The 21,833-nt window shown below is 49.1% G+C and overlaps 1 protein-coding gene across 3 annotated transcripts; it reads right to left on the bottom strand.

The window, feature by feature from the left end:
* Positions 1 to 93: 93 nt before the first annotated feature.
* Kctd20 (potassium channel tetramerization domain containing 20) lies at positions 94 to 20,272 on the bottom strand. Of its 3 annotated transcripts, XM_045156466.1 has the most exons (9): positions 20,214 to 20,259; positions 11,566 to 12,080; positions 9,868 to 10,066; positions 8,376 to 8,649; positions 6,918 to 7,020; positions 5,610 to 5,730; positions 4,736 to 4,933; positions 3,952 to 4,062; positions 94 to 3,092 (listed from the first exon to the last, which is right to left on the bottom strand). In XM_045156466.1, exons 2-9 carry the CDS (start codon positions 11,845 to 11,847, stop codon positions 2,800 to 2,802), a joined length of 1,581 nt encoding a protein of 526 aa, XP_045012401.1. In that variant the 5' UTR covers positions 11,848 to 12,080; positions 20,214 to 20,259; the 3' UTR covers positions 94 to 2,799. The 3 variants fall into 3 exon arrangements, with proteins under 3 accessions (XP_045012401.1, XP_045012402.1, XP_004649600.2); XM_045156467.1 differs by lacking the exon at positions 11,566 to 12,080 and having other exon boundaries at positions 20,214 to 20,272; XM_004649543.2 differs by lacking the exon at positions 20,214 to 20,259 and having other exon boundaries at positions 9,868 to 10,046; positions 11,566 to 12,999.
* Positions 20,273 to 21,833: the final 1,561 nt, after the last annotated feature.

Here is a 21,833-nt window from a genome sequence, read left to right as displayed (position 1 = left end):
GCTCCGCAGGAGGCCTGCCTCCTTGACGAGGGCCGTCATCCTTTCTAGTCTGCTGCCTGGCGATTTTATTTTCTGCGAAAAGCAACGCACACACAAATGATAGTATTTTATTATAGAAAAAGCACCCCAACCACAGGGTTTCGTAAACACTGGTTAGGTTAACAAGTGCAACTTTAAATACAAAGGAACGAGGCAAAACCTACAGTTTGCCTTTAGGAGAAATTTGGGATACAAATGTGCTGCAGCTGCCGACGCGCTGCTTTGGCATGAGCTCAGAAGACCCATTTTCAGTTTCAAAATGATGGCAAGACATGGCATCAGATATGCCTCTAAAGACGGCCCCACACCAGTGTGTGGCGGAGGTTGAGGGAAGGCTGGGCTCGGCACCTCTACCTCAGAGCCTTTGGGCTGCCCCATGCTATCTTCCTAGACCTGCAGACGCCACACACTACAGTCCTCCAGTCACATCCAAGCACCTCAGGCTATTGCCTCCTCCAGTCAGTCCAGCTACTTCCCAGTCCCCCTCCCTTGTTCCTTCAGCATCGTTCCCACTGTGGAGAAGCCATACGGTTATCTAATGGCACAGCTCAAATGTTTCCTAACCAACTAGACAAGGCAGGACACGGACACAAACTCAAGACTGAACCTCAAGTTTGGGTTCACATGGCATGCCAAGCCACTCTACAATTCTTGGGTAACATCCCTTTCCCAGCCTGGCGTCATGGTGCATGCCTTTAATCCCAGCACTAGGGAGGCAGAGGTAGGAAGATCACTGTGAGTTCAAGGCCACCCTGAGACTACACAGTGAACTCCAGGCCAGCCTGGGCTAGAGTGAGACCCTACGTTGTGGGGACAAAAAAAACTCCCTTTCCCATGAGCATCTTCTGGACTTATGCTGAGGCCCTTGCAGGAGATACCACAGCTGAGATCTACTTTTCCTTACTGACACACATGGTCAGCAACTGACACAAGAGGACTCTAGATACATCTTGTCCCTAAAACGTCCTGCCACTGAGCAGCGAGAGCCCCACGCTACAGTGATGCTGAGGTCCTGTGCTCCCAGCTCTTCCTTCCATCACCACTGCTCGTGACCCTAACAGACAAGCCGTCAGATCCACTTTATCAAACCCTGTGGGCTGGGACCAAACAAGTTAGCTTACAATTTTTTTTTTTTGAGGCCGAAGTTGTTAAAGAGAAATTAACTGGTAACACATAACAAGGTAACAAATACAGGCCATGTGTTCATCTTTTTACCTAAACAAAAAAAGTGTTAACTGTGGCGTGTTCACACAAGTGCCAGCACACTCTTTTTAACAGACATTGTATATGTGGCAGATACACCAACATTGTTCTCCTTTAGGGCATGGGAGACCACCCAGCAGCAAAGCAAAGCAAGCACCTTTGAGTATCCAGGCTGGTCGACTTAGGAGTGCGGTGCCAGAAAAGTTAAGGCCACACCTGACTTCAGACATGAGCCAGTCAACTTCACAGAAAACATTTACCATTAACACCGGCCATCAGCCTTGCAAACAGAAGGCAGTGGCCCGCAGACCTTGAGTTGAGGCTCAGTTTAGGCTCTTACAACTTTCTCTAAGTGAGGAAGACCTTGCACAGAAAACATTCTTGTTCTTCAATCTTAGAGGTGTTTAAAACCTGACACTATCCTCACAAGTAGCTTTCCCTGTTGTATCTTATGGGAGAGGAATGTAATTTACAAGGGTGGGCACTGACTAGGCTTCTACCAGGAAGTGGGATCCAGCTCTGGATTCTATAGAAGGTAACTCTCTGCCTGTGAGAGAGTGAAGGGATCTGGGGAATGAGGTGGCCTTTAACAGGGTGGACAGATCAAGCATAATGAGGAGATCTGGCTTTCCTTCAATTTGTCCTTTTCTTTGGGGATGGCATTAACACTGTTTGTTAAGCAGATGCAAGCAGCTAATAGGCTGTTCCAAAACCTGAATGGACTGAGGACATTCAGGGGAAATCCTCCACCAGACAGAATCTCTGTGGGCTTGCCTACTTAGTTCACCCTAAACACCTTCCCCATGCAGCTGTTGTATCTCAAGATGCTGAGCACTTCTGAGAACTATCTTTCTGCAAACTGAAAGCCCCAGCTCGGCTCTCCCGCCACGCGCAGAGCCCAGGCCTGGGGATGCAGACGTTCTATTTGCACTGCGAGGGTCACACCACACGCATCAGTTTGTTTAGTTTCCTAAACCTTGAAACTAAAGGGTTTCACAATATGGGGGTGTTACCACTGCCTGCCAAGAACCCGTTCCGTGTAGTTTTGGATTGTTCCTTGCATTCATAACAATTTCCTTTGGGCGTTCTGAACATGAGCCTCATTCTTCAAGGGAGCCATGTGGGTGCAGAGACACCGGGAATGGCACTTCATACACATCTCACAGGGCCTGCTTTAGCAGACAGATTGTCTAAGTTTGGTCCCTTTGCTACAAAGCAACTTGCCTGATACAAACCCAAGAGCTCACACAGAAAGGAGGATGTGGACTGCTGTGCTGAGCTATGTATGAGGCAACAGTCTTGACTTCCTTCCCTGCCGCTGCAGTTAGGCAAAGACTCGGTGAACAGCACCAGACCCAAAGTTTCGTTTCCAGGCTGCTGCAACACTGGCCTCTCCACCCTGCCTGAGGCACACTTACTGGTATGTTCTTAAGTATGGGGGGAAGGAATAGATAGGAGAGGCATCTCCTCAGGGCAAGAGACCACAGAGGACAGGACACCTGGCTGGCTGGGGCACCCCACAGAGTGGAGCTCCAGCAAGAAACAACCCCAGCTGCCCTAATCCTGGAAGTCGTTGGAAGCCATCTGAGAGAGCGGAGCATTGAGCCGGTCCAGCTCGTCCACCTGCGGCGGGTGGTGCATCAGTATCTCTTGGTCTTCCAACACATCCTCTCCAGCAGCTACTAGGTTAGTGAGGGATTTGCTGCGGACGCACTGGAAATCCACGTGGCGACTCTTTCCTTCTTCCTTCTCCCACGACATCTGGATAAAGGGGCGCTGGACATAATTGTAGATAACCTCAGACCGGCCACCAGGTCTTCGTTTAATTTTTTCTTTACAGGTAGGGTAGCCTGGAATGAGAAAATGCTAATGTCACCATTGTGGAAAGCTCTGCTCACTATGGCATCTGTACTTCCTCCAAACCCAAAGAGGCCAAGAAAGTGCACGGGAAATGACCAACTCAGTTCCATGCCTGTCCCTCAGATAATGAAAGAGGAAGAGAAGACTCTTGGGAGGAGAGCAGACAAGGCAGGCAAGGGCCCAGCCACCTCAGCTTTTCTGCCTTCTGTGGTGTTGCGCAGAGGGCATGTCAAACCGAACCAGTTCAGGTGTGTAGGATGTTTAAAGGCTCAACTCAACCAGTGGCAGGAGCCAGACGTGTACCCAGACACCCTCCTTAGAGTCTAGTGTAATCTTACATTGTCTAGAGACAGCTTCACTGAGATGATGAGCTCAACAATCCTCCTGTCTGGGGAGCCCCAGGACACGTCCCCTCTGGGTCCTGTGCCCTGGCTCCATTGAATCCTAAGTCCTCCCAAAGCCTCGGGCTGTCCTTACAGGGTGGGCAGGATGCAAATAAAATAGATGGTGACAATGGGGTCTCTGCACAGGACAGAAATGCAGTCTTTGCGCATCTGGTCTTGAGGCTCCAAAGTAGTGTTGAAGGCCAGCTCTGGCCACAGATCCACCCACCCCGTAATTACACACCACAACAATGGGTGGGCTGCAAAGATAGCTCAGTGGTTCCAGCGCTTACTGCAAAGCTTGAAGGTCATGGTTGATTCCCCAGTACCCACGTAAAGCCAGGTGCACAAGGTGGTGCATGCTTCTGCAGCTGTATGCAGTGTCTAGCGGCCTTGGCATGTCCAATCTCTTATCTATGCCCCATAAATAAACAAATAATATTGCTTATTTATTTTTCATGTTTACCTTCAATCCCAATTCGAATGTTTTTCAAGCCCCGCTCCTTCAATACTGTTTTAGCAACATCTCGGTTTTCAATATATTTGAAGAATCTGTACAGCTTGGAGCTGTAAAGAACTGAAAAACAGAACAAACCACAAAAGCTGGGGTCAGTCTGTCACGGAGGGAAGCTCAGGTAACAGACTACGAAGGTATGCCTGACCACTGATGCAAAAGGACACAGGTGAACCGGAGATGGAGGCGTTTCCCACCACACCCTGCTACTTGACTCGCGTGTGGTATGTGTGCGGTGAGTGCGCACATACGGACAGACGTGCGTGATCTGTGTCCCCTTGTGCAGAGGCCAGAAGGCAGAGAGGGCCCCCCTCTGTCACTCTTCTGCCTTACGGTCTTGAGGTGGGCTCTCACTGAGCCTGGAGTGTGCTGTTCTTCAGTTGGACTGACTGGATGGTCAGTAAACCCCAGCAATTCTCCTCCTCCTTCCCTTCCTTTCTCCCCTTTTCTGTTTGTCCCTCCCTCCCTTTCTTTACTATGTTATGTCAGGGTGGCCTCGAACTCAGTGATCCTCCAACCTCTGTCTCCTGAGAGCTGGGACTTCAGGCAAACACCACTACGCCTGACTTACATTGTTCTGCACCCACCAGGCACAGGAGAGCGCTACCCAGTGACCGCCTTCCCAGTGGAAAGGTTCCCTCCGCACTGCTGGGAGTCCACTGCCTATCACGGCGGTGGAAGAGCTTGGCAATGGCTAACGTGGTGAAAACATCAGCACCCTCAAAAGGGCCCTTACTTTGAGAATATTCTTCCCCCATGGGTGGAGGGTGGTCTTCATCCCAGTCTACCGAATCCTCATCGGTCAACACGACGATGTGGCACTCTCGCTCCCCTTTCTTGGCACAGCCCACCATGATGGGCAGAATGAGTTCCTCGAGGTAGTGATCAAACTGCTTGTGAGCGCCGTCGTTTGACAGCTCATGCAGCAACGCACCTGCGGGGAGAGCGCAGCTGAAGCGCCGGTGGCCAAACGCACGGCTGCGCTGGGGAGAGCACTGCGGGCGCGCAACCGCCACCTTTGTTGTGAAGAGTTATGTCATCTCCTACCAAGGAGGAAGCAATCAGCCGGGTGGCTCCCTGGCCAAGTGAATATCGCTTTTCTTTTTCTTCAAGGTAGAGTCTCCTAGTGCACACTGGCCTGGAATTCACTACGTATTCTCAGGCTGGCCTGGGGCTCACAGTGATCCTCCTACCTTGGCCTGAGATTAGCAGTGCACCACCATCACGCCCAACAACTCTCTTTCCCTTTCTCATGAGACAACATCTCACGTAGCACATGATGACCTCCACTCAGTATACAGCTGTGGATGACCTTGAGCTCCTGACCCTACTTTCCTGAGTGCTGGTATAGCAGGTGTGCGCCATCACAGCCCCGCCTGTTGTGAGCCCGCGTCTCACTCTGCGGTAGCTGTCTTGCCGCAGCCTCCTGCATGCTGGGATCACAAGGGTAAGCCACCACGGGCGGGCGGTTTCCTCTTACCCAGGCCTTTGAAGGGAGAGGACTTGGGTTAGTCACCAGGACAGCTCCACTTGACTCTCTTGTTTAGTCATAAAAACACCCTCCCCTTCCCTTGGACGCATGATGAAGGGTCAGCCACTGCAGTACTCACTCAGATCTTGACATCGGATAGTGTTGAAGTCAAAGTTAATGCAGAGGTAGTCACAGGTGTCTCTCAGGTCTGGGATGGAGATACCGTCAGGACAATTGATGATACCAGTTTTGTAATAATCCTGTGAACAGGTGAGAAGAGCTGATGTAGGCAAAGAGCAGAATGGAAACGACTTCCTTAGGCCCCTGCATGCCTGGTGCGGCTGAAGTCCTAAAGCAAAATGGTGCCTGGCCATCCAGACCCATTTATTGGCTTAAAAAAACTTTTAGATATTTTTATAATTTTAATTATTTTTTTTCAAATCTTTTTTTGTACTTTATTGACTTATTTGAGAGAGATAGAGAATGGGCATGCCAGAGCCTCCAGCCACTGCAAACAAATTCCAGACACATGCACCACCTTGTGTATCAGGCTCATGTGTGCACCGGGGAACTGAACCTAGGGCCTTAGGCCCTTAACTACTAAGCCATCACTCCAGTCCCTAAAGTTTTATTCAGAGACATGAAGAGAGCCAGAGAGAACGGGCACTACAGGGCCTCTAACTGCAAATTCCTGATGCATTTGCTACTTTGTGCATCTGGTTTTACATGAGTACTGGGGAATCAAACTTCTGTCCTCTGGCTTTGCAGGCAAGCATTTTAACTGCTAAGCCATCTCTCCAGCCCTTTATTTATCTGAGGCATAGAGAATGAGGCACAGAGCAAGAGAGTGTGGGTGCACCAGTACCTCCCCCCACTATAAATGAACTCCAGATGCATCTGACTTTACATGGGTAATAAGGAATCAAACCCAGGCCTTCAGGCTTTACAAATAAGCTCCTTTAGCCTCTGAGCCAGCTCTCCAAATCATTTTTATTTGCAAGCAGAGAGAGAGAGAGAAAAAGAGAAAATGAATGAATATGGGCATGCCAGGGCCTCTTGCCAATGCAAATCATCTCCAGCTGTATCCACCACTTTATGCATCACAGCTTGACAAATCATGAAGGACCTGTAAGTTACAGGCAGAGCCGGGCATGGTGCAGGCCTTTAAATCCCAGCACTCGGGAGGCAGAGAGAGGATCGCTGAGAGTTCAAGGCCACCATGAGACTAGAATGAATTCCAGGTCAGCCTGAGCTAGAGCGAGACCCTCGAAAAACCAAAAACGCATGACAACACAAAAAACCTTACAGGCAGAGAAAGAACACAACAACTGGAAACCAGAGACTCTAATGTATGTCAGCAACGTAGTTGGTGGAACCCTTAGGTGCAACGTGCAACCATCCATTTCCCTGGCTGAGGATGCAAACCGAGGTGACAGTGGCTACTCACCAGCACAGTGCGAAACACCGTGGCACTGATTCCCTCTGCAATCTCATACTCTCCCTTCTCGTTGGGCCTCGTGAAGTTGTACTCTCTTCCGGGTCCAAACATCCTGAAAGACACAGCTAACACTGTCACCTTCCTTGGCAGGATCCTCAGAGGCAGCAGCTCCTCCCCCCTCCCCTCCCCCCGAAGCTTCCACGCATGCTCTCCTGGAGCACAGCACTGCTGCGGCGCACACCTTCAATCCCAGCGCGCGGGAGGCTGAGGCAGGAGGAAAGCTATGAGTCTGAGGCCAGCCTGAGACTGCAGGGTGGATTCTAGGTCACCCTGGGGAGAGTGAGACCCTACCTTGAAACCCCCCCCCCCCCCCACACGATATGATGCTTTTCTGGAACACTCTGGTTGAAATCTAGCTTATAGCAATGAACCAAAACGGGTGAACAAATGTAAATCGATCCCACCTGCCACCAGTAATTCTCAGACCATGAATTTGCTTTAATCCAGTTTTGTTTGCAGCTTAACCCCCTTGGGACGAGGGAGGGGCTCCTTTTGCAAGTTCACAGACGAAGAGCGAGGGATGCAGGCCCAGGCTGGGACCTTGGACTGCCGAACTGAATGAACAAGTCAGGTGCTCTTGTTCACGAAAACCAGAGACCAAGATCCTGCTCTCCTTTGGAAACATTTGCCTTTTTGCTCCTGACCACAGGGGAAGGCACAGCCGCCCCTGCTAGTATAGATGTGTCTGTCAGATTACATCCGTATGCTCATCCTTGTATGTCTGTATGCTATGCTGTGTGTGTGCAAGTGTGTCACAGTGCATGTGCAGGCCGGAGGACAGACAAGGCTTTGTCAGTCCTTGTTCCCCACGGTGAGACAGGTTCTCCTGTGTGCGCCAGGCCAGCAGGCCCATGAGCCTCCCACCTTGTCGTGGGAGTGTCGGGATGACAGATGCTGCTGTGTCACATCAAGAACACAGCTTAAAGCCAGGCGTGGGGGTGCACGCCTTCAATCCCAGCACTCAGGATGCAGAGGTGGGAAGACAGCCATGAGTTCAAGGCCACCCTGAGACTCCATAGTGAATTCCGGGTCAGCCTGGGCTACAGTGAGATCCTATCTCGAAATACCAAAAAAAAAAAGAACAAGAACACAGCTTAGGTCTCAATTTACCCAAGCATCTCACCTGTACAACTAATGAAATGTTACAGCAAGTCAACAGAGAAAGGTGGGGAATGGGAGCCAGTCAGGTCCATCATGCCAACTAAATTTCATCCCCTCTGCGGAAGCTCCCCACACTGGCTGTGTAAGTGCAAATGCTGGCATCGTTACTCGTAAGCTTGCGCCAGCCTGCTCTGCCTTTTCCTTTCAAGTGCGACGGTAGACACACGGGGCGCAGGGTGTTTCATTTGACATGTAGGCAGAGAACAGAGCAAACCCAGAAGGAAATAGCATCAGTCCGTCACTTACCTTCCCAACATGGTATCCGGGTGAGCAGTGAAAATCTGTGGATTCACAACAAAACGTGTGCCATCTACAAGAAGAGTCACTTTCTCGGGTGCTTGAGCATGAGAGTTACTGCCAAAGCCCATGCCACTGTTTCCAAATCTGTCTGCAACAGTGAAGGGCTCGTGGGTTCGTTTACTGGCACTCTGGAAGCAGGAGGCTTTGAAGTCTTCAGGGAGTGCCATCACGTGAGCAAACTGCAGACTTGGCGGCTGAGGGGCGTAGTCCAGTGGAAGATCTAAGAGCAGACAACAGATAAACCAAGTGACTAAAGCAGAATGGTCCAGGTAAATAAGCCATGTCTTCTTTTTGTTTTTTTCAAGGTAGGGTCTCACGCTGGTCTAGGCTGACCTGGAATTAACTATGTAGTCTCAGGGTGGCCCTGAACTCTCAGTGATCCTCCCACTTCTACCTCCCGAGGACGGGGATTAAAGGTGTGCACCACCACGCCTGGTGCCATGTCTTCTTTTAAAAAAATATTTATTTATTGGGGCTGGAGAGATGGCTTTGCGGTTAAGGTGTTTGCCTAAGAACTCATGTTCAACTCTCCAGATCCCACTTAAGCCAGACAAAGGTGAGGCAAGTGCAAAGTCACACATGCCCACTAGGTGGTGCAAGCGCCTGGAGTTTGATTGCAATGGTTTTGGCCCTGGTATACCAGTTCTCTCTAAAAAGTAAAAATAAGGCTGGTTGTGGTGGTACATGCTTTTAATCACAGTACTTGGAAGATTGCCCTAAGTCTGAGGCCACCCTGAGACTACATAGTGAAGTCCTGGTCAGCCTGGGCTAGAGTAAGACCCTACCTTGAAAAACCAAAAAATAAAAAATAAATTTATTTATTTGAGAAAGAGAGAGGGAGGGAGAGAAACAACGAGGCAGACAGAGTGAGAAAGACAGAACAGGCATGGCAGGACTTCTAGGTACTGCCAACTCCAGATGCATGCACCATCTTGTACATCTGGCTTATGTGGGTACTGGAGAATTGAACCCAGGCCCTTCGGTTTTGTAGTCAAGTGCCTACCCTGAGCCATCTCTCCAGCCCCTATGTCTTCTTTAGAACACCAACAATTAAATAAACAAAAACCTAAACTTAGGTGTTCACAGGCAAAAGACCTGCCTAGAGCAAGTTAAGAACTAGCAGGCGGAGAGCTGAGTGTCTCCGTGGTCACACTCCTAGCTCATGACTCCCGCAACCCTGTGAAGAAGGGATGCTATTCATTTTGTTCTCTTAAGATAGCAGAACTCTCCAAGACGAAGGCTCTCGTCCACAGTTAGCTCAAGAGGACCAGAGCTGAGCGGTGAACCGGTCTCTGGTCTGCAAACCTGTAGCCGTTCATCTTACACCACTCGTAAGATGCTGAGTGCTAGTTAAGTGCGTTAAGTGAGCACAGATTCAGACGAAGCGCGGCTAGGGTAGGCCAGCGGCTCGGGTGCGACACACAAGGGACCCCCGCACCTTCAGTCCTGAGGCCGAGGGGGTGAGGAAGGCTGTGCAGAGCAGACGGGGCCAGGCTGACGGCTTCTTCCTCTTGGGCGGCCGCTAAGGACTCACCCACCAGGCAGCTGCCCTCTGGCCGCAGGAACCTGTCACTGTCACGGTGGGCATTCATCCTGGGACCCTGGCTCCTCCACCGCCTGCTGATCAGAGAGAAGCCCTGTAGACAGGAACAGGCACCGTTTAGAAGCCACAAAGTGCCTGGCACGTGAGCCAGTCTGGAGAGCCCACGACTCTCATTGTGTTGGAGAGATAAGCACCTGAAACGCTTTTGACTTATGTGTATGTGGGGGGGGGGCACTGGGAGGACCTGAGGCTCTTACCGAATCACTAAGTGTGTAGATAAACTTGTCACCAGGGAGTAAGTTCTAAGGGACAATTTTGACCAGGCAAGATGGTGCATACCTGGTAAACAGTATTCAAGAGGTAGCAGCAAGAGATCAGGAATTCAAGGCTAGCCTCAGCTTCAAAGTGAGTTCAGGGCTAGCTTAGGCTACATGAGACTCTATATCAAAGAAACAAAAGCAGGGCGAGGTGGTGCACACCTTTGGTCCCAGCACTTGGGAGGCTGAGGTAGGAGGACTGCTGCTGGGTGCCACAGCCCCTGCTCGTGCACAGTGCCCACTGAGAGTGCCTACTGCACGCCTCTCCACTGCTACGGCTCGTCTGCGCTTCATGTGATGCAGAGGTGCCTTTAAGCTGGCTTGGGGGCACATGCCTTGATCCCAGCACTTACTCAGGAGGCAGAGGTAGGAGGATGTCCGTGAGTTCGAGACCAGCCTGAGACTACATAGTGAATTCCATGTCAGCATGGACTAGAGTGGGACCCTACCTTGGACAAAAACGAAACATGGGAGAGGGAGGCAGAAAGACCTCATGTTTGAGACCAGCCTGGACGACACAGCAAGGCCATCCCAGTGCCCCCACCCCCAAAGTAAAATAACCAAGTAGCCAAATGGTATGGTACAAGATGGGCATGATGGCACACGCCTTTCAACCCAGCACTTGGAAGGCAGAGGTAGAAGGATCGCCTTGAGTTTGAGGCCACCCTGAAGCTACACAGTGAATTCTAGAGACCCTACCTCGACAAACCAAAACCAAAACCAAACAACAACAAAAAACAAAACAAAACAAAAAAACTGGTACAGAATAGAAGTGAGGGTAAGCTTGTGTTCTTGGAAGCTGGTTACAGGAAATTTCAAATGGGAAAATGCTTATTTATCACCTATGATTTATTTTGGACTCATATGCAAAATGATCATTCTAGGGGAAAGCCAGCAAAGAGAACCTTTTGTTTTGATACAGGGAAATTGTAGAGAAAATTCCATAAAGATTTCATGTAAGTTTCCAAGATCAGCTACATATACCTGCTTTGGGGGAAGTGACAATTGAAAAACAAATGAGGCCAGTTCGCAAAAGCCCTTGAACTTCAAGGGTGGGCAGTTAGGATGCTGTCTGGTGGCAACAGTTTCTGCAGGAGTGTGATGCTCAGCACGCCAGCCAAGGCGAAGGCATCAGCAGTTACAAGAAAGAGGGTTATAGGAGATGGCTTGCCTGCCTACCTTCAAGGAATCTGTAATCTGGTTGTTGAAAATAATACATCATACAAGTTACAAAATTCAGAAAAGTGATGATTTTACAGTTTGTTATTTGACTTACTGTGTTTTTCATTGCTAGCACATCTGCTTGGTTTTTCTTCACTATTCCTATGTCTTTACTCATGTCTTGTACTGGCCTCTCCACTTCATCAAGTTGGTTTCCTGTGTTCTCCTCCAAGAGCTTGTTTTCCTCTCTGAGCCCTTTTCCGATTCCTTTGAGTTCTTCATTGATTTCTATGAGCATAGTTACTAACATTGTTTTGAAATCTTTGTCAAGTAGTTCATCTAAATCAGTCTCATTGGAGTTCATTTCTGATGGTTTTATAATTTTTGGTGGAATCATACTGTCTTGATTTATGTTTCTTGTATTATAATGTAGAGACTTTTGCAGCCTGGGTAGATTTGATGCTTGGTTTTTCTAATTATCTGCAGTGCTCTTAGACGTGTAAACCTGACTTTATATATCTTCAGGGTAAGAGCTTTGGGTGCCAGCTGTGGCTCTTATAGTACTCTCAGAGTATCGGCAGGAGTGATGCTAGGTGTTAGGTTTGCCTCCGATCCACGTATTCTAGTAGGCTAGGTGGAGCAAAATACAGGCAAATTCTAAAATTCAACTGAGCAACAGACAATCAAAAGCAACATGCAGTATTTATGTGAGTGGGATCAAAACAAACAACAAACACAGCCAATGTCTCTAAGGGTGGATGTTGCGCACACCCTTAATCCTGTCAACTGGGAGGCTGAGATTTCTGACCTGTAAAGGGTTCCAGGTCATCCTGGGGCCTGAGACCCTGCCCCCAAGAATGACAGAAGACAAAGGCACTGCAAACCAGGGAGCAACCAAGGACAATCCCAAAATGCAACTTGTTTCAAAATGGCAAAGCCTACAATGAATCAAATCTAACACATAACCTGCCCTGACATGGAAGGTGAGATTAGCATTTCCAGCACAGGCCTATATGCCAGTCTTTGGGGGCAGAAAATGACCAGATGTAAATTCGGGACAGCTTCGGTCTCACCTATGCTGCATGCCTACTTGGGTCCCTCCTTATGCACTGCCAGGCTGGCTCGTTAGAGGGTCCGCTGCCCCCACAGGCTGTGCTGGATGAGGTGTGGCTGCGTTTCCTTCCCCAGGTCTCCTGGGTTGCGGGCGCTGGGGGAAGGGAGACTGCGGAGGGTGTCTGAGGCTGGGCTGGAGCTGCTCAGCTGGTCCCTGCTGTCATCTTCAGGTTTTTGACTGTGCAGAGGCGGGTGTGAGTGCAAAAATCCCTTCACCTGGCTTCTGCGGCTCAGGCAGGGTGGGGCGGGCCCAACTCTTCCCAGAGAAGGGGACTGGTACCATGGGGGAGCCGACTGGCTGCTTCTGTCGTTGCTAGAAGCTCTGGGTCTCTGCTGTGGTTGATAATCCCTTACACACCTTCACTTTTTAGAAGAGTGAACTGTTGTGTTTTTCGCCTTATCTCTCCCCCTAGGCTGCCTTGGCGTGGCTACTATGCTGCCACCTTAACCAGAAGTAGAAAAGTGATATTTTAGAACCAGAAAAGACACTAATGATCATGTTATCAAATAAAGCCGACACTCACAACCAGTTAGAGGAGCTCCTTAGAAACACATTGCTTTGCCAGGCATCATGGCACATGCTTTTAATCCCAGCACTCAGGAGTGAGGCAGAAGTAGGAGGACGCCTGTGAGTTTGATGCCAGCCTGGGACAGCAGAGTAAACTCCAGGTCAGCCTAGGCTAGAGCGAGACCCTACCAGGGAAAAACACCAAACCAAACCAAAACAAACCCTATTCTTGATGCTGGAGAGATGGCTTAGTGATTAAAGGTGTTTGCTGGCAATGACCAAAGGCCCTTCCCTCCTCCCTCTTTCTCTTTCCTTGAAAATTAATAGAAACATTAAAAAAACTCAAAACTTGCCTGGAGTGGTGGTGCACGCCTTTCACCCCAGCACTCGACAGGCAGAAGTAGGAGGATCACCATGAGTTCAAAGCCATTCTGAGTCTACACGCAAATTTCAGGTCAGCCTGAATTTCAGTGAGACCCTACCTTGCAAATACAAAACTGTACTAGTCGACAAAGAGGGCAATCTTTACAGGAGAGAACTGTGCGGCAGGAGGAGCTGAGGGTCTTGTGAGGACAGATTCCAGTCACTCCTGAGCAGCAGAATAAACACGGACACTGCTCACCCTAGCCCTGACCAACAGGCTTTGAAAGCAAGTGCCTTTAACCACCGAACCATCTTTCCCGCTCTTGTCCTAACACTTTCAAGACCGTGGCAGAAGAATCACTGCAAGCTTCATCTACACAGTGAGGCCCTGTCTTAACAACACCAGGAAGCCGGGTGTGGTGGTGCACGCCTTTAATCCCAGCCATCGGGAGGCAGAGGCAGGAAGATCGCCGTGAGTTCGGAGACTCCATAGTGAATTCCAGGTCAGCCTGAGCTACAGTGAGACCCTACCTCGAAAAAAACAAAAGTCAGGAGAAACAGATTAAACAAGAACAATTAGCAGTAGACCTAGGTAAGAGAGAAATGAACACCTGTTTGAAGGTAAGTGAAAGCAAGTAAGGTAGAATTCCTAGAAGGTATGCTAGTCAGAAGAGTCGCCAGGCTACATTTCTGCCTTTCAAGCACTCATCTAGTAATCGGTAATGTGACTCAAGTCTCCAACCACTTAGTGAGGAAGAGTGTCCCGGAGAGCGCGAGTGCCGCAGAAGCACGCCAGCGCCAGGCTGAAGTCACAGGCGGACAGTGGTTGTCTGCTCCTGCGGAGCTCCAGCCTGTCCCGGCGGAGGCAGCCTACTCTACAGACTCCCTCCCTCCTCTTCAGTACTGGAGACTGAACTCAGGACCTCGTGCATGCTAGGCAAGCACCCTACCACTGAGCTATGTCCCCAGCCCTGTCTTGCAGATTTCAGACTTGCCAGCTCCCTGGTGTGAACAAGCCAATTCCTTACAATCAATATGCATATATGTACACACACACACACACACACACACACACCTCTCTCCCCCCACCCGCCCAGTGAAATCCTAACTGATAAAGAAGGAGGGAAATAAGCTAAGGCATGTAGGACCACTTTCCTCCTCCAAAGACCAGAGGAGGTAATGGGAGTAGAAGGCAAAAGAAAAAAGAAAAAAGAAAAAAAAGGTGGCAGCTCAGCTGTCACCTGACCTTGGACTTGCAGCTGCAGAATTGTGGAAAGTAAACCCATAGTATTGTTTTGGCAGCCCATGCAAACTATAGGAATGTGGTGCTGTGAAAATCTTTGACCCGGGAAAGAGAGGCGTGAACAGCTGGAAGATGCTGGAGGGCTTACGGTTTGGGCTTCCCGGTGATTCACTGGGTGCCGTCATCTGAGCAAGTTGAACTTTCAGTGATGTACCCAACAGTAAGTAATTCACTATAACTCTGCCATCACTTTATTGTATGTAGTTTTTTTTTTTTTGGTTTTTCGAGGTAGGGTCTCACTCTGGTCCAGGCTGACCTGGAATTAATTATATAGTCTCAGGGCAGCTTTGAACTCACGGTGATCCTCCTATTTCTGCCTCCCGAGTGCTGGGATTAAAGGCGTGCGCCACCACGCCCGGCTCTGCCATCGCTTTAAAGACAGGATTTTACATTTGTACAGCATACACACTTCAAGTTTGATTCATCCTTGTAACTACCCCCGTTTCCCATGGCATCTTCTCTGTGGAGCGGAAGCATGGAGCCCGGCCTTGGCTGAGACAAGCAGAGGCAGATCTTGGGGGCTCCAACACTCACCCTTCCTAGATCCCAATGCGTCCTAGAGTTGTATTTTCTTTAAACAAATTCCAGATGCAAGTGCAACTTTGTGCACCTGGCTTTACATGGGTACTGGGGAACCAAACCCTGGTTGTTGGGCTTTGCAGGCAAGCACTTTAACCACTGAGCCATCTCTCCAACCCTTTTATTTTATTTTGAGAGAAACAGGCAGAGCGGGGAGGAGAGAATGAGCACACCAGTGCCTCCAGCCTCTGCATGTGCCACCTTGTGCATCTGGCTTAGGTGGGCACTCGGGAAACCAAACCTGGGTCCTTAGACTTTACAGGCAAGTGCTGAGGTCGCTAAGCCATCTCTCCAGCCCCAGCCCTTAGTTTTGACTTATTTGCAAGCAGAGAGTGAATGGGTTCGTCAGGACCTCTTACCACCGCAAATGAACTCAAGAAGCATGCACCACTTTGGGTCTTTTTCGTGGTACTTTACATGGGTACTGGGAAATTGAACCTGGGCTGGCAAGTTTTGCAATCAAGCGTCATTAACCATTGAGCAATTTCCCCAGCTTACTTGCTAAAATCTTAGTAAGGGACTGGAGAGATGGCTCAACAGCTGAAGGCACTGGCTTGGAATTTGAGTAAGGAAAGGGTTAGTTTATTTCTATCTGTACTTACTAGAAACTCTATGTACAAGGTGGTGCATGTGTCTAGAGTTTGATTGGAGTGGGTGGAGGCCCTGGAGCACCCATTCTCTCTCTACCTGCCTCTTTCCCTCTAATAAATAATAATCTGAATCTAAAAAAAAAATAGTGCCTTAAATAAATTATCACTGTTGTTGAGATAGAAGTGTCTCACTATACAGCTCAGGCTAGCCTAGAATTCACTACATAGGGCAGGTTGGCCTTGAACTCATGATTCTCCTGCCTCTACTGTAGTGCCAGGATTACTGGCATTTACCACCATGCCTAGTTTAAATTGTCAGGTATAGTTCTAAACATTTTACATGAACTAACTCAATCCTAGCAACCTTTAAGTATCAGATATAGGAACTTTTTTTTTGTACTTCATCCTAGTAAACAGATGAGTAAGCATTTAAATCTGGAACAGGACCGACTCTAGAATCCTGATCTAAAAAATTTAATTTTTGGGAATTGGAGAGATGGTTTAGCGTTTATAGCATTTGCTTCCAAGCTAAGGGATCCAAGTTCGACTCTCCAAAACCCACATAAGCGAGAGCACAATGAGGCGCATGCATCTGGAGATCATTTGCAGTCTCTGGACGCCCTGGCAAGGCCATCATCTCTCTCCCTCTTTCTCAAATACATAAGTAAATAAAATATATTTAAAAAAATTTAGGGCTGGGGGGACGGTTTAGTGATTAAGGTATTTGCCTGCAAAGCCAAAGGACCCAGGTTCTATTCCCCAGGACCCACGTTAGCTAGATGCACATTGTAGTGCATGTGTCTGGAGTTCGTCTGCAATAGCTGGAGGTCCTGGCACAGCCATTCTCTTTCTGTCAAATAAATAAATAAAAACTTTTTAAAAATTTATTTGTTGGTTTTCTTGAGACAGGGTCTCACTTTAGCCAAGCTAACCTGAAACACTCTGTAGTCCCAGGCGGGTCTTGAACTCATGCAGTCTTCCTACCTCTGCCTCCCAAGTGCTGGGATTAAAGACATGTGCCACCACACCCAGCTCTGTTATTTATTTTTAAATTTTTATTTCAGAGAGAGAAAGAGAGGGGAGCAAATAGAGAGAATGGGCATGTCAAGGCCTTTGGCCACTGCAAACTCCAGACACTTAGGCCACCTTGTGCATCTGGCTTTCTTGGGTACTGGGGAAATTAAACTTGGGTCCTTAGGCTTCCCAGGCAAGCGCCTTAACTGCTAAGCCATTTCTCCAGCCTGTTATTTACTTATTTTTGAGGTAGGGTCTCACTGTAGCCCAGGCTGACCTGGAATTCTCTTTGTAGTCTCAGGATGGCCTCAAACTCATGGTGCTCCTCTGACCTCTGCCTCCCATGTTCTGGGATTAAAAGGCTTGCGCCACCACGCCTGGCCTTGTTATTTACTTTTTAAAACACATTTTTATTTGCAAGCACAGAGAGAGAAATAGAAAAAGAGAACAAACACATGCACCACTATCTGATTTTATATGGAAAACTTGAACTCAGGTCATCAGACTTGAAAGCAAGCACCTTTAACTGCTGAGCCATCTCTCCAGCTCAAATTTTATTTATTTACAAGAGAGTGAGAAAGAGAATATGGGCACACCAAAGCTTCCTGCCACTGCAAATGAACTCCGTATCTGCTTTATGTGGGTGCCTGAGAATCGAACCTGGGTCAGCAGGCTTCAGAAGCAAACACCTTTAATTGCTGAGTCATCTCCTCAGCTGCAGAACCCTCATTAAAAAAATAGAGTATTTCTGGCTGGAGAGATGGCTTAGCGGTTAAGCGCTTGCCTGTGAGCCCAGTTCGAGGCTCGCTTCCCCAGGTCCCACGTTAGCCAGATGCACAAGGGGGCGCACGTGTCTGGAGTTCGTTTGCAGAGGCTGGAAGCCTTGGCGCGCCCATTCTCTCTCTCTCCCTCTATGTGTCTTTCTCTCTGTGTCTGTTGCTCTCAAATAAATAAATAAAAATTTAAAAAAAATAGAGTATTTTATTTACTTACTGGGGGGGGGTGAAGAGAATGGGCACCTCCAGCCACTGCCAAGGAACTCTAGATGCACATGCTACCTTGTGTATCTGGCTTATATGGGTCCTCAGGCTTTCGCAGCAGGTGCCTTAACCATTAAGCCATCTCCATAGTCCCAGAACCCTCATTTTTATCCCCATACCAAGTGAAGCACAATGAGCACACAGTCAAGCCACAGTCTGAGTGACTCTGAAGTCAGGTGGGCTCAGCCCGCACAGACCACACAAGTCCTTTGGGACAATCTCTGCTTTCCATTCACCATTTACAAACTGGAGATAAACTGCAAACCAACTCAGACAGCGTCGAGTAACCAGCACATACTAACTATTAAGTCTTCACCGTTACTATTTCTGTTTCTATGTCTACAACTTTCACAAATATAAGAGCAGCCCAACGATGTCTGATTTGGAAACTCCAGGCAAAAATTTTAAAAAGTCCTTATTCTTTCATTAAATTCCTTTAATTTTCACTGTCTTTTTTTGTTGTTATTTTGTTTTGTTTTTTTCGAGGTAGTCTAGCCCAGGCTGACCTGGAGTTCATTGTGTAGTCTCTCAGAGTGGCCTGGAATGTACTGATATCCTCCTGCTTCTGCCTCCCAACTGCTGGGATTAAAGGATTAAACGCCTTGCTGTAAGGAACTCACAGTGATCCTTCTATCTCTGCCTCCCCAGTGCTAAGATTAAAGTGAGGCCACTCTGGGCTAGAGTGAGACCATACCTAGAGCCCCCCCCAAATATATATACATATACCTATTTATTTGCGAGCAGAGAGAAAGAAGTAAGAGACAGAGAATTAGGTGTGCCAGGGCCTCCAGCCACTGCAAACGGACTCCAGATGCCCACATCACCTTGTGTATCTGGCTTTACGTGGGCACAGGGGAATCAAATCCTGGTCCTTAAGCTTTGCAGGCAAGCAACTTAAACCACTAAGCTATCTCTCCAACCCATATTCTTGTATGAGACAGAAAGAATTAAACTATGGGCTATATTTGCTATATTGTTGATTAAAAAAAAACTTGAGTCGTGTGATGGCGCATGCCTTTAATCCCAGCACTCAGGCAGAGGTAGGAGGATCGCCTTAAATTCGAGGCCACCCTGAGACTAGTTTTAAAAAAAAAGGGCAGATCAAACAGACACAATCTTTCAGTGACCCAGGCAATAACAGGCTATGTATGAAAGCTCTTTCCTACCCTGAAGTCAGGGTCCAAGACAGCCCTATCCTTTCTCACAGGCTTCCGGAGTACCAGCTTCTGGGCAGAGGAGTCAAGTCAACAAAAAGATAAAGGACTAGGGCAGTGTTTACAATTCTCAGCTCAGGCTAATGGTGTTTTCTCAAAGCCCGGTCCCTGGATCACCAGTGACAGACCAACAGAGGGGTTGCTTGCTTACCATGTAGACTCGGGGACCCATCATCGATTTCTAGAATCAAATTTCTGCTTGTTGGTGCTAGGGTCATGAAAGCCTTTTAAGGAGCAACCTTGTGTCTGAGTACTGCTGCCCAGGAAAATATTTTCCCGGGGAGGGGGGGAAGGGTAGTTGAAAGCAATGTTTTAATTCAAGATTCATTACATCAACTGATATTATTCCTACACCTAAAAAAAAAAAAGGTTGCCAGGCGTGTTGGGTTATGCCAGCACTCAGGAGGCAGAGGTGGGAGGATCAAAATGAGTTCGAGGCCAGCCTAGGACTACTCAGTGAGTTCCAGGTCGGCCTGGGCTACAGTGAGTGAGACTCTACCTCGAAACACAACAAACACATTAAATATAAATCGGTTCGGTCCAAGAGTGCTAAAAGAATAGCCAATTTCAAAACCGGAGAGGTTTATCTGATTGTGCGGGAACTGGGCTCGCAAACCTGAAGACACTTGCAGTAATAAAAAGTTAAGTTCTGGTTTCAGAAAGGATTGCCGGGTCCCGACTCCCCCCACCCCAATTCTGCACCGAGAGCCGCGGGGTCACCCCAGTGGTCTGTAGGCGCCGGCGGGGCTGTTGCCGGGGACCCCGCGATGCCCGGGAGTTTCGGTCCCAGCCGGTGGGTGACTTAATTTTTTTTTTTTAATGGATTCAAGTCAATTTGCCAGGAGCAAAACCAAACTCAAAGCAAACGGCGTGTGCAGACGTCTGGCCGGTCACCGCTCGCAGGGGTCTCGGGGCCGACGGGATCGAGCATCCACCGAGGCCTGCGGGCGGGGGGGGGGGGGGTGACCCGGCCGATCCTCGGAGCGCCGGGCCTTCGCATGCCGAGCCCACGCCCTCCCTCCGTCCGTCCGCCACTTACCCGCCGCTCGTCGCCGCGCTCGGGACCCGAATCCTCCCGGGAGGCGCCGCCCGCCGTCCGCCGCCGAGGGGACGCGCCGTGCCGCAGCGAGCGCGCACCCGGCCTCCCGCCCCGGCCACGCGGCTGACTCACCCGGCGCTTCACGTTAAGAGTCCCCAGCCCCGCCCTCCCCGCGCGGGGCATGCCGGGAAAGCCACGCCCCTTCCCTCTTTTCCCCCTCCCGCCCCGCTGCGGACCCGCGGCCTGAGACCTGAGGGATCGGCGGTGGCACTGCGCGCGGGAGGAGGTGGGCCGCCTCCTCTGCGAACATTTGGGTGGCGTGATGGAAGGGCGCAATTTATTGTGTTAAGGGGCTGGAGAGATGACTTAGCGGTTAAGGCGCTCGCTGGGAAGGACCCGGGTTCGATTCCCCGATATTCATGTAAAGCCAGATAGATGCACAAGGTGGCGTATGTGAAGTTTGTTTGCAGTGGCCAGAGGCCCTGGTGGTACTCCCATTCCCTTATCTGCCTCTTTCCCCCTCTCGCTCTCACAGAAATAAAATATTTAAAAAAAAAACAAAAACAACTTTTATTCAGCCGGCCGTGGTGGCGCACGCCTTTAATCCCGGCACTTGGGAAGCAGAGGTAGGAGGATCGCCGGTGAGTTCGAGGCCAGCCTGAGACTCCATAGTGAATTCCAGGTCAGCCTGGGCTAGAGTCAGACCCTATTCAGCCGGCCGTGGTGGCGCACACCTTTAATCCTAGCGCTTGGGAGGCAGAGGTAGGAGGATCGCCGGTGAGTTCGAGGCCAGCCTGAGACTACATAGTGAATTCCAGGTCAGCCTGGGTTAGAGTGAAATTAGCACAAAACAACAACAACAACAAAAAATCATTAATAAGCAGAGAGAGACTGACAGAGAGAGAGAGAGAGAATGGGTGCACCAGCCGCTCCAAATGAACTCCAGACGCATGCACCACCTTGTGCCTCTGGGTTTATGTGGGTACTAGGCAATTGAACCCCGATTATTAGGGTTTGCAGGCAAGCTCCTTAACCGCTGATCCATCTCACCAGCCTTGGGAGGAAAAGTAACTGGAGATCCTTAGACATATTTTGCTTAGGAACAAGTCTCTGTGCTGGATATGCATGGTGGCCAAAGGAAGAAAAACTGGAAAAAGAGAAAGAAAAAAGGCACTTGCTTGTAGTGCCGGATGACCCAGGTTCGATTCCCCAGTACTCACATAAAGCCAGATATATAAAGTGGTGCGTGCATCTGGAGTTCATTTGCAGTGCCTGGAAGCCTTGACAAGCATATACTCTGTATCTCTTTCATCAATAAATAAATAATCAAAAGAAATAAAGAAAAGGCAGATAAAAAGGAGAAATATTTCCAGGTCAGCTTGGGCTCGAATGAGACACTACCTCGAAAAACCAAACAAATAAAAAATAAATAACAAATTTGGGAGAGACGACTGGAGAGGTAGTTTAGCAGTTAAGACATTTGATGGCAAAGCCAAAGAGCCCATGTTTGATTCCCCAGTGCCCATGGTTTGCAGTGGTTAGAGGCCGTGGTGTGCTCCTTCACTTTCCCTCTCTCTGCCTTTATCTCTCTCACAAATAAATAGATAAATAAATAAAGTG

This window comes from Jaculus jaculus, chromosome 8 (genome assembly GCF_020740685.1).
Source record: "Jaculus jaculus isolate mJacJac1 chromosome 8, mJacJac1.mat.Y.cur, whole genome shotgun sequence".
NCBI classification, from domain to species: domain Eukaryota; kingdom Metazoa; phylum Chordata; class Mammalia; order Rodentia; family Dipodidae; genus Jaculus; species Jaculus jaculus.
Note: the sequence above shows the minus strand (reverse complement) of the source record. Positions and strands in the feature narration are given on the sequence as shown.